At 40.5% G+C, this 12,699-nt stretch overlaps 1 protein-coding gene across 1 annotated transcript in view; it reads left to right on the plus strand.

The window, feature by feature from the left end:
* ITM2B (integral membrane protein 2B) overlaps nt 1–12,699 on the plus strand; it is a 31,658-nt gene that overhangs the window by 7,748 nt on the left and 11,211 nt on the right. The window contains exon 2 of the mRNA XM_034758494.1: nt 12,243–12,371. Coding sequence (XP_034614385.1) covers nt 12,243–12,371 — 129 coding nt within the window. The remainder of the gene's footprint in view (nt 1–12,242; nt 12,372–12,699) is intronic.

Consider the following 12,699-nt stretch of genomic DNA (forward strand, 5'->3'; position numbering starts at 1 on the left):
GCACCTGCTTGTTTTGCTGGTGCCTAGAGCCGGCCCTGGGAGAGGGGATGGGAGCCAGACCAGATCAGTAGAACAGGTCAGCCACCGATTCGCCGCTCGCCTCCTCAGCCCTCCTCCCCCGGCTCTCTTACTCAGCCCCTGCCACTTCCTGCCCACTCACCTCCTCAGGCCCTCCCCACCCCTCCAGCTCGCCTACTCACTCCCCGCCACTGCCTGCCCGCTCCCCTACTCAGTCCCCCTCCCTCCCCCCCCCCTTGCCTACCCCCCCCCCCCCCCCACGGATCACACAGTGAACCCACCTACTCAACTCTTGCGGGCCACAGTGAGCCCAGGACGCATGTTGTGCAGGCCTGTTCTAGGCAGTAGCTGCTGGTTTTAGCAAGCTGATTTAATTAACAAGGCAGTGTACTTAAGCCTGGGGTCAGCTACTTAAAGGGGAAATGCGCATTTTTTCTCTCACACACAGGGTGTGTGTCTCTGTCTGCCCTCTCTCCTTTCCTGCTGTCTTGTAGAGTGTTGAGAGTTAACCCTTGAGGGCTCAGTCAATTGCTAGTTCATTTAGCAGTAAGGCATTCCCTGGGAAATATCCCACCCTCTGACTCCTCCACCTCAACCAAGCTTCACAATCATCATCACTGTGTACCAGGTGAAAAAAATGTCCCTGGAAACTAACTCCCTCATTTACATTAATTCTTATGGGAAAATTGGATTCGCTTAACATCATTTCGCTTAAAGTTACATTTTTCAGGAACATAACTACAACGTTAAGTGAGGAGTGCCTATACAGCATTAATTACCTTACCACTTATCTGGTGCTTTTTATCCTGAGTGTGAATTAATGTGCTTTTTATTTATAGACTCAAAGCTCTTTACAAAACTGTATATCATTCCCAATTTTACAGACAGGGAAACCAAAACAGAAGAGAGAAATACCAAGAAATACCAAATACCAAGGGTTTGAAATGAAAGTTTTGCAACAGACTTCAGTGGGTGTAGCATCTGGCCCATGGTCACACAGTGTGTCAGCGACAGACTCTGAAATAAGGCCCAGGTCTCCTCACTCTCAGTGGACCATGCCACATCCAGTAGCAAGATTCTTCTGTCTAGCAGCCATACAAAATTAGCATGAAAAATTGCCAGCCAAGGGACAATAATTTACTTGCCCACCCTTAACATGACGGTTACTCCTGGGGGAATTCTGTGCCTAAAAATTCTACAACAAAAAAATAAAAATTCTGTGCACAATATTTTAAAATTCTGCTTTTTTTATTTGTCAAAATAACACAATATAATCACACCAGTTTCAATTATATTTGGTCATTTTATTTCAAAATACCTGTCAGCAAGTAAGTCTGTAACAATACTGACAACAAAAAAGATGCAGCAAATGTTTTTTGACAAATAGATTCCTTACTAGGCATATTAATACAGAACTCTGAGTAATAATACATTTAAACTATAATAAAGAACTGTATTTCCTGCACCCCTCAGAAGCAGTGCAATGGCTTGGGGGCGTCAGGGGTAATGGAGGAGCTGAGGGAGAGGGAAGTAAATTGCTGGGAAGGAGCCTGGGTGTGAACTTGAAGGGTTATTGGATATGGGTGGGAAAAGTATGGAAGTTTTTTTGGGGGGGGGACAGGGAGGGATTGTTAGGGAGCTTCCCCCATGCAGACCTTGAGTGACCTGTGCCTGACTGAATGTGGAAGGCTACATCTGCCCCCATCCCCATGTGTTCCTACACCCTCTCCCCCGATCAATATATGGCCCTGCACCCCATCCCCACGTGGCTCTGTGCCCCCACCTAGGCACTCCCCAGTCACTATGTGTCCCTGTCCCCTCTCCTCTGTCCCCATGTGTCTCTATGCCTCCAATCAACCACCCTCTGTCCCTATGTAGCTCTGCACCCCCTCCCCCATCACCATGTGGCCCTGCACCTCCCTCCTCCCTGTGGTCCTGTGCCTCCACTCCCATTCAGCTCCTGCCCCAGTCTGTCCTCCCCCACTAGCCCTTATGAGCCCTTGTCCGACCCTTCAGCAGCCCCATTCTGTCTGTCTCCCCATAGCTCCTGTATTCTGATCTGGCCTGACAGGTGCTGGGAAGAAGGCAGGCTTTTTCTCTTACCTAGCTGGCTGGGAGCTGTTGCTCTGTTCTATTGCCACAATGCATTCTGGTGGTCAAAAGGCGGAACTGCAGAAGTTATTTTCTGCTGGGAGTTGCTGCTGTTCTTGTGCCACAGCGCCCTCTGGTGGGCAAAAGGTGGAACTGTGGCAACATTTCTGCAGAAGTTTTTTTCTGCGCAAAAAAACAAAAATATGTGCAGCTCATTAATTATGCATGTGTGCAGTAGTGCAGAATTCCCCCAGGAGTAGACTGAAATACTATACTGATATTTTGTTTGCTGTTCAAAACAGAAATTGCTTACTCCAAGTGGTTGGACAAGCTGAATTTTGCAAAGCTGCTGTGTGTGATACTGTTTGGTTAATTCACCTGTTCAGCATTTGTAGTTGTAGAAAATCCTCTTGTTATTTAGCAAAAGTATAAAGCAAAAATAGCCACCACAATGAGCTCATAAGGGGCTTGATTCTGCAGGGTGCTAAGCACTCTGGCCCATATCTGGCAGAGCACTTGAGCATATGCTCAGCTTTGAACATATAAGCAGTCCCATTGCAATTAAGCCCTTTAGAAAGTGTTATCATAATTTACGTTGGAAGTAGAAGTTGATTAAATCTAAGCCCTTCAACCCAACTGTTAAGTATGATACTTTTAATACTATTTCGCGCTACTGATACTTTCCATCCAAAGATTTGCTTTACCAATATTAATGAATTAACAATCTCAACATAATATAACATAGAGAAGCCTTGCTAACTCCATGTTATGTATGGAGAAACTGAGGCACGGTGTTTATAACTTGTCCAAAGTCTCTCTGTCTGTGACAGAGCCTAGAATAGAACTCAGAAATTCTGAGACTCAGTGATATATGTGTAGTATATTAGGGAGGTCTCTAGGATAAAGGGGGCATCAGTGCTTGACTATGGAAGATGTGGATATTCAACCAACATAGCATTCCATTGACACTAATATCTATGAGACTTAGACAAGTATCAAAAGGAAGTCTGGATATATTTAAAGAATAAATATGCAAGTAGGATGACAAAAGTAATGTAGAGAGAAGGACTAAACTTACCAAGGATAGTAAAGACCAGTAGCAAGATTGTGTTTTATGTAGCGTAGGCACTTTCTAGCTAAACCTCTATTTACAGAATACTCCAGAATACTCTATAATACACCTAAAAAAGTTCAACTTTGAACTGAAATTTTCACACTTAAAATTAGTTCAAAAGTTTATATTTTCTATTTATTGGAAGTTTAGTGAAACTCTTTAGTCAATTTTGAGTAATCAAAGAATGAATGAGGGGAAAATATTGATTTTCACACTTGGCAAAAAATATCGGGTTATTTAACTTAAGAATGGTTAAGTACAATTTTTTAAAATAAATTTTAAATGATATCCACTATAACTTCCAATTTTTAACAAAATAAATATACATCTAGTACATACTGCTGAATATAATATAAATAATAGGTGTGATTATTTGAATTGGTAATCACTATATTGCAAACCACACTGAAATATGTAAACTATTGCATCAAAACTTTTTTCTTTCTTAGAATACTTGAGGAAATTCAATGCAAAACCTATATCAACAAAATGTTAAAGTTGAGTATATAATAGTACACAAGGAAGACACTTCAACATTCTTGGTATATATCAAAATATTCTGGCTTTTAACACTTTTTTTCATTTACTATGGATCATTTACAATCTTTTAAGTGATGTATGTAGACACTGTATATTATGTGGTTACTTCTCCAATTGCTATGCTTTCTAGTCACACTAGGATGTCGTAATTCTGAAGTCCTTTTTTTATCCAGTTAAGGCAGAACTTTCAAAAACATTTTCCTTTTGTATTTCCTTGTAAGAGCTAAATTAATTAAAAATATTCCTCCTACATTTAAATGAGTCAGTGGTCATTTTCAGTCATTATGGACTCCTTAGTTTCTTCCTTTTGGGGTTTCTTTTCCTGTCCTCATTCTTAGCAGTTATTCTCATAGGACCTGATTCTGTAACCCTCTTATGAGAAGTCCATGGGACTGCTCACATAAGTAAGGATACTCGCATGGGTGAGAGTTGAAGGATTACACTTGTAGGGCACGATTGATTCTCCATTGCTCTGCACCTTGTGTAATTTCCACACTAATGTAGAGTGGGTATAAAATGCTTCCATTCTAAATTGGTAGCACTTTATATCCACTGTGCCCTGGTGAAAATGACTATGTAACGTGCAGGCCAGTAGTCTTTATTTTCCACCATATTCCTCTTCTTCCTCCTGTCTGTTTTTTCTCTTTTTTTGTATGCAGTTTGGTTATAGCCTAAAGAAGAGCTCTGTATAAGTGTGAAAGCTTGTCTCTCTCACCAACAGAAGTTGGTCCAATAAAAGATACTGTCTTACTCACCCTCTTTCTCTCTTGTGTCAGTTTTATCCTGCTCCTTATTTCTACCCTTTCAGACATGTCTAACTTCCTCCCTTCTGTCAGTCCTGTTCTCCCACACACATGTTCCCCCTCCAATATGATCTTTGCTGGTTCAAGCCTTGCTTACCTTAATGTGTTTTCATAGATTCCAAAGCCAGAAGGGACCTGTGTCACTGTTCATGGTTGTGCTGGTATGCAGTTTGGATGAACCAACTGATTCAGTTGAGTTCTTGGTCTACTGTAGCATGCAGATCTTAATAAAAGGATCTTTGGCCTGATGCATTGTAAAACTCTTTAATTGTTTGAATGCTAGCAGCTTTCCCAGTTCTGTACAAACAGAGAGGAAAACAAATATTCATAGTGTCTGTATGTTATTTTATAGAAGAAACAAGAAGTGATTCTCAGTTGTGCCAGCTAGCTAACAGATTATTTTACATAATTCAGGTATTTGGTTCATCCAAGCTGTGTGAGTGGCATAAGAGAGGCTAAGAAAAACCCAAACCCTTGACAGGTTTTGGATAGAAGGACATCTCCCTGCTTATTTTGATATCTGAAAGGAGAAACTGGCAGTGCTGCTGCAGAAGGGTTATAGATTTCAGATATCACATATATACAGAAGAGGCCATGGAAATTTTTAGACCTCATTGGCTGAGGTTAGAAAGAATAAAGTCACTTTAGAGGAATAGAGGTTCTCATGATTCACTATCTAAAGAAGGGGTTCTCAACCTTTTTCTTTCTGAGCTCCCCTCCCCCACCCAACATGATATAAAAACTCCACGGCCCACCTGTGCAACCACAACTAGTTTTCTGCATATAAAAGCCAGGGTCGTGTTAGAGGGTAACAAGCAGGGCAATTGCCTGGGGCCCCATACCACAGCCCCCCCCCGCAAAGCTAAGTTTGGCTTCAGCCCTGGGTGGTGGGGCTCATGGCCCCAGAGTTCCACCCCATGTAGTGGGGCTTTGGCTTTCTTCCCTGGGCCACAACGAATCTAACACTGGCCCTGCTTGAGGACCCCGTGAAACCTGCTCGCAGCCCCCCAGGGGGCCCTGGACCCCTGGTTGAGAGCCACTGATCGTCATGCGTCTAACGAAGTGGGTATTCATCCACGAAAGCTTATGCTTCAATACATCTGTTAGTCTTAAGTGCCACAGGACTCTCTGTTGCTTTTTACAGATCAATTTTTACAGATCCAGACTAACACAGCTACCCCTCTGATACTTGACTGATCTAAAGAAATATCCAAGTTGTATGGATACAATATTTCAAACAGCAAGTTAAAAGATCAGTGTATCTATCTAATTTTGCTAGCAGGGACAAAAATGGTGTTTGAGAGGCATGTTAGTGTGACAGACCTCCAGAACTGTAGTATATGTCATCTGAATGGGAAGTCTTGTAAAAGTCTGCCTTAATTTCCAATCCATAATATTCAATGACTAGAACTCCACACTCTCAGCAAACTTCAGGCAAGAGGCTACAGAGTTGTTTTGGAAGGGTCCTTTAAATGTCAGTTCTGCAAGTCAGTATAAGTCAGCATCCTTTATTCATTTTATCCTGCACCTTTGTCTTAAACAGCCTTTGGCCAATTTTATATTTTGAAGTACTATTAGCTTCCCTTATTAACAAACACTTTTTGTGGAGTCTATTATCCATCACTAATTTAATTATTTTTCTCCCCACCTCACAACTTAAAAGCTTAATTACTCAAATTTTGCCTCCAAGGATGTACAACCTACTTTAGTACATATCATGGGACTGTGTAAATAAAGTGAAACACCAAGGACCTTCCTAAGAAAACAGTTTTGAACACATTCTAAGCGGGAAGCGTCATTCTGCCCACACAAATGTTAGCCCTTTATATAGATTCAATTTTCAGATAGATAATCATGGCCTGTTTATGTATTATGATGTAAACATCCTTTTAGTAAACTTTGGACCATATACTGTTTGATTTATGTGCAGATCAAAGGCAATATGTGGCACTTTTGAAGCAGAAATATTTATAAACTATATTTTGAATCTTATTTTTGTCTCCACCATAGCTACTTTTAAATATGGGTTAGTATCTTTTGGGTAACTGCTTGCTGATCACAAAATTCTTCATGGCACATCAGGTTGGCTTTAGACAGCCTAATACTCAGTTGAATGTTCCTGCATAAATGGATGAAAGTATATTTCTGCGATGCATCCCTAATTTACTTAGAGAAATAAAGGCCTGATTGTCATAATTTTTGGAATGTGAGCTGGCTGGGTGTGTACCTTAAGCATGAAACAAATTGTAAGTGTTTAGTATTGTCCAAAAGTCCACAGAAGGGGAAGATTTACCTGTAAATCCTCATGAGATTATCCAATCTAGGAATATCTTTCGTGCTGTCGAATCTTTATACTTATATTGGAACAAAATGCAGAAGCACTAGAAGCTGAACTGAAAAGAGCAAGAGAGTATTTGGCACACTTCATCAAAGGAGTAACTGCAGATGTTTGTGGGGCTACAAGTTATTATGTTATTTTTCTTTTAACCTGTTTCCCAAAATAATTACTTACAAGTTACACCTGTCTATTATCAGTTCTAAATATTTTTATAAGGGCTTCTCTATCTTTTTCTGGAATTAAAAAGTGTTATGCTCAATGGGCAATTTTGGTATCATTTGAACAACTCAAGAGAGCACTTTATAATTCCAGAAGGACACAGGCAGAGCGAAGCTTGACGCCATCCACTGACCACAATAGGCAAAATAATCTTTATTCAAATGAAACAACCATAATCTTGGTATAATTTATTCAGTGAGGCCAGGTCAAGCAAACTTCAGAGAACCTGGCCAGTAACCTTAGATCTCAAATGCATAATGAAAGAAACATTGTTATCTGTGTATAAAAGAGCTGCTCCACAGTATTCAGATTGTGGAATTCTAGATCTTTTAACTTAAACGCTATACGATTAGTATACAAATTAAAAAGAAGTAGCATGAGCAGACACCTTTGTTTGACCCCTCTCCAAGGGAAGTGAGTTAGTCAAATCTCCACTGAGTCCCTTTCTGATCTTAGAATGATGAAGTCTTACAAAGGGCAAATGCTGGGCTCATGTCAGTCTCCACTTAAAGCATTTTGCATCAAAGAAGATTATCTGTATGGAGTTGTCATAGCATCAGGGACCCAACTGGGAATCAGAAGGGAAAGCCACACTGGGACAGAGATGAGACCTAACAGTGGAAGGGCCAGGATTGATTGCTGCTGCCCGTAAAAGGCAGGTAGGAAGAAAGGAGGGAGGCATATCCTTGAAGGCCTACATGCACCTAGCAATTATATGATGAATTTTGCTGGTGGAGACTCCCCAGCAGAAAGTCTCCCAAGAAAGGACAGTTGAGGTGACAGTCTGCAACCTCTGCCTCTCCAGTGGCCCTTTGCAGGGCAACTACGGACCCCAAAATGGGTAATATTGACTTGGAATGATGTGTAGTCAGGGCAGCTGGGTATATATTAATTTGGCACAATCTTCATTAGTGGAGCTCCCCTCTAAATCGGTGGTTCCCAAACTGGGGTTCGTGAAACGTTACAGGGGATTCTCGGGGGAAAAAATTCCCTAATGGCGGACAGAGCTGTCCCTAGGGACCCCAGGCAGCACAGAGCCAGCAGCCTGGAGCCCCTGGACTTCCAAGAGCTAAGCAGATCAAAGCAAGCATCTCTATCACACTGGAGAGATTTAAACTTCAAGACTCCTTATAAGAAATGGAAAGGGAGGTGGATATTTTTTGCTGTTTTTAAAATTAAATAGGCAGCTAGTATTGTTTTTAAAATCATTATGAAGAACAAGTTTAGGCTTTGTTGTAATGTGTGTTGTTTGCCTGGACTGCTCAAGACCTGAATGCTTGTGTAGGAGGAACTCTTTGAGTTGGCTTCTTAAATACCTTCATGCTGTTTCACATCTGATACTCCTTGATGAAACATAGGAGCCTTGTCTTATAACAGGCTTATTCAAAGTGATACAAGTTATGAAAGTGAGATCTTGGAAGTGTTGCCGTTTTCATAATGTAATAAAAATACTGCAATGATACACATTATTTATTTAATAATGTCATAAAACAAATTTTATGTTTCCAAGATCACTGCTTTTATAATTTGTACTCAAGTAAAGGAGAAAATCCCTGGAAATATTCATTTTTAGGAGGGGGTTCATGAGACTTGACATTTTAGTGAAAGGGGTTCACAGGTTGTTAAAATTTGGGAACCACTGCTCTAAATGAATGCGTCCCTTTCAAAGCAGGAACCACCCTAACAGAGGGTGGGCATCAGCAACACCATTTCGCATTCAAGGTGTATTGATCCTGAGGTGCAGGGGTCTGTTCCGGAATAGGGCGATGCAATTTGCTCTTGGGTCATTCTAGTTTAGCATAAACAGTATTGTGTGCCAGGAATTTAGCTTGATCGTAGGGTAGCAAGCAATTAGTAGTAGTATAATCTAGCATTGTGGGATTAATGAAATTATACATAACCAAAACTATAAATATTGAGTGCTTCTATTTAAGACCTAATTGATCTACTTAATTATCCACTTCAAAAAGGGAAATTAGATCAATATTATTCATTGGGGATAGGTGTACATAATGTAAAATCCTCCTCCACAGTTTTTTCATTGTTTTATCAATTGAATTGAATAGCTATTTTGGAATATTCTTTGTTTGCTATAGACAGGTGACTGTTCTCTCTCAATGCTGTTTGGATTTCCCTCCTACTCTCTTTAAAACAAACTTAAAACTATTAGTTTGTTTTGAGATAATTTAAAAATAAGGATATGCTAAACTTTTTATGTAATATCCCTCTCTCCTGAGTGTTGAATCCTCATTTTCTGTCTATTTTCCTAATTAATCTACAGCAATTTCAATGGCAGCATTTTTAAAAAAAAAGTTGTATGTAGATGTCCTTCATAGTTTGAAAAGTCTTGGGATATGAAATTACCTGCTAGTACAGAGACAATATAAAAATAATAAAAATCCTTGCTTTACCTGACTTAGAGTTATAATTGAACACACTTGACTGAAGAATCCACAGTGAATCAAACTGACCTGAAACTTAATTAAATTACCATGGGTATTGTATTAAACTTCATGCTCCGCCTTTCACTTGAAGGAACAATGTCAGTTTAAAAATCATGTAGCTAATGAAAAAAATCCTTAGATAATTAACAATTAAAACTGAAAGGATTTTTAAAATTGCTACCTGCATTTCACTGTTTATGCTAGTTTCATTTTTAATATTGTTTTCTAGCCATTTTCACTTTCAGGGTCTTCTGCATTAGCACAGAGGTTACAGTGCTTACCTTGCAAATGCTGCAGGGGAATTTTTATCAGTTAAAAACTCTGCTTCAATTAGAATTTGTTTATGCTTTCCATAGAAATATTTTTATTGGTCTAGAAGGTTTGATAATAGCTTACATTTATAACGCCTACATTTCAGGTCAAGATAATGCATCTTTCAGGAGCTCATAGTGTTCTGTATTTGGAACAGAAATCAGTAATGTATCTAGCTGTAATAAATGGAAAACCTGCCAAAAGAAAGATACACTTATTTTGCTTCTTGCAGCACTCTGCAAGTTAATATAAAAAGCTTTTTTAGTAATGAAGTATAAGTTGTGAATTATTTTTGAAAAGTTTTGATCCTGTTAACCTGATAACCTAGGGTGACCAGATGAGAATTCCAGAATATTGGGACCGCCACAGGGGGAGTGCCTTTTCAATTGTTACGCTCACCGGTCTGAGTCTTCGGCGGCACTTCGGCGGAGGGTCTTTCAGTTGCTGACTGTCTTCAGCGGCATTTCAGTGGTGGGTAATAAACTTTGCCGCCAAAGAAGGAAGTAGCCGCTGCCGAATACTGTCGGCGACTGAGGGACCCACCGCTGAAGTGCTGCCGAAGACCCGGACGTGCCGGGTGAGTATAACAATTGAAAAGGCGCTCCCCCTGCCTGTCACCGCCACCTAAGCAACAAGGGGGGAGGAGGGGAAAACCCGCCCAAAACAAAATATCGGGACAAATGGCATCCCGACCGTACTTTGGTCGGGACGTGGGACGAACTGCTCGATATCGGGACATCCGGATTTTATCGGGAGTCTGGTCACCCTATTCTAACCTGCTGTTGACAGCTGTCACCTTGCAGAAAAGTGGGTATGGAAGCTTGCTATATATTGCGAGTGTACACCACTATTAAAGCAACATAGAGAATAGGTTACAATTAGAACGTTGATGTTTAAAAATTCAACATTTTATTTAGTTATTAAATGCTATAATAGCTTGTTGTAATAATTGCATGGGGTCCTCTGAAAACAAACCCAAAAGCCATGAAAAGTATCTGCTGAAAGATAAGAGTATATCCATCACTCTAAAGCAAAACTTTTTCTTCCTTTTAGCAAAAGGGGTGTCTAGGGTTTTTCCACTTTTATTTTTCACTACTATTTTCTGTCTTCCTGATTGTTATGATTTCTTGTTGTCTCCAGTAGGAATGGTATCATGAATTACTTTCTGCTGATGCAAACTCTGACATTTATCTGTCAGTGTTCTGGATTGGAAGGGGTTAGACTCTAGGAGTACACCTACACTGCAAAAAACCCCAACTCCCCAGCAGAGTCTCCCAGGTCACACTGTGGCACTACGAATAGCCATGTAGATGTTCCCGCTCAGCTGGAGCTTGGGCTCTAAAACCTGAGGAGGTGGATGTTTCAGAGCCCAAGCTCCAGACTGAGTGGGAACATCTACACAGCTATTTGTAGTGCCATAGTGCGAGCCTGAGCTTGTAGACCCAGGTTCTGAGACTTGCTGCTACAGATGTTTTTTGGCAGTGTAGATGTATCCTAAGAAACCAAGGGCAAAATCCTGCCTTCGTTTACCTGAATTATGCAGAAGTGAGGGAAGTGGAGGGTATTGATCATGTGATATAGACATAGGCGTCCTTCTGCAAGCACCAGCTCAGGATGGCTTGAGGAGGAAATGTGTGATATGGTACTCCTTACTACTGCTCCAAAGAGGAGCATTGTGCATCCCTCACATGTAGCACAATATGTAGAGTGGGGCCTAACAATGCTCTGTTGTGCTGGTAGTATAGGGGACTGGCTACTGCTCTAGTTGGCAATCTGTTGCTCAAAAGAGTTCTAGTATGACTTTCCCTCTTCTTCACCAATCACAGTCGTATATCACGGGGCCAGATTTTGCTATTTTTTTGCTTATTATTCCTCAAACCTCTTAAATTGTACCATACTGAAGTGTGTCCTAATGCTTCTTCTGAATCCAGGTCCCTTACATGCTATTGTTTCACAAAAATTAGTCTAAAAATGGATACTTTTCTGGACACAATCTGTGAAAAGCTCAGCTGTGAGAGAAATGATGCTTCAAATGACTTCACCATTCCTGAACTCTCTCCATGACTCCTCAGCTTGTATGCTTTTGACGTTAGTAACCAGTTGATGGGTCAGCCCAAGAAGATGGCAGTAAGAGGTTGCGGCATTTATAGCTGTTTTTATCTCATCATAATCTCACCATAGGTGGTGTTGCTGTAAACCTTAACATGGAATAAGTTTAAAGTATTTTTTCCAAATATGAAATAAAATTACCCAATATTTTCTAGTGATGCTGGAAATGATTGCACTAAATAGACAGGTACATCCACAATCTTTTGTGTCTTTTGGAATGGTATGTTGACAATTTCCCTTTGCTATGTTTCTAGGACCCTGAAGCTGTGGTGCCTGTTGGACAGAGGAGAGCTTGGTGTTGGTGTATGTGCTTTGGAGTGGCTTTTATGCTTGCTGGTGTGATACTTGGTGGTGCCTATCTGTACAAATATTTTGCATTCCAGGTAAGCTAAATACATTTTGTGTAGTAAAGGACTTTCATTTTTCTCCCTGTTTGCACTGTTTAGTAGAGAGTGAGTGAGAGAGTGCTATTGGTTCTCTCTATTCACATTTATTCTTCTATAGGTTTAAGGGCTGAATGTATAGCTTTTTCAGAAATTATTTTCAGTCCTCCTCCTTTGATAGGTCATTTGGGAATTCATGAAGAGTGGTGTCTTTGGCAGTTTCACTCTGGGATAAATTACTCTCCTCCACATATGACCAGATTCAGAGGGAATGTGTAAGGTGGTATAAGACTCCTTGGGTCAGATTATTGCTCCCACAGGAAAAACT

The sequence above is a fragment of the Trachemys scripta genome, chromosome 1 (genome assembly GCF_013100865.1).
Source record: "Trachemys scripta elegans isolate TJP31775 chromosome 1, CAS_Tse_1.0, whole genome shotgun sequence".
Classification (NCBI taxonomy): domain Eukaryota; kingdom Metazoa; phylum Chordata; order Testudines; family Emydidae; genus Trachemys; species Trachemys scripta.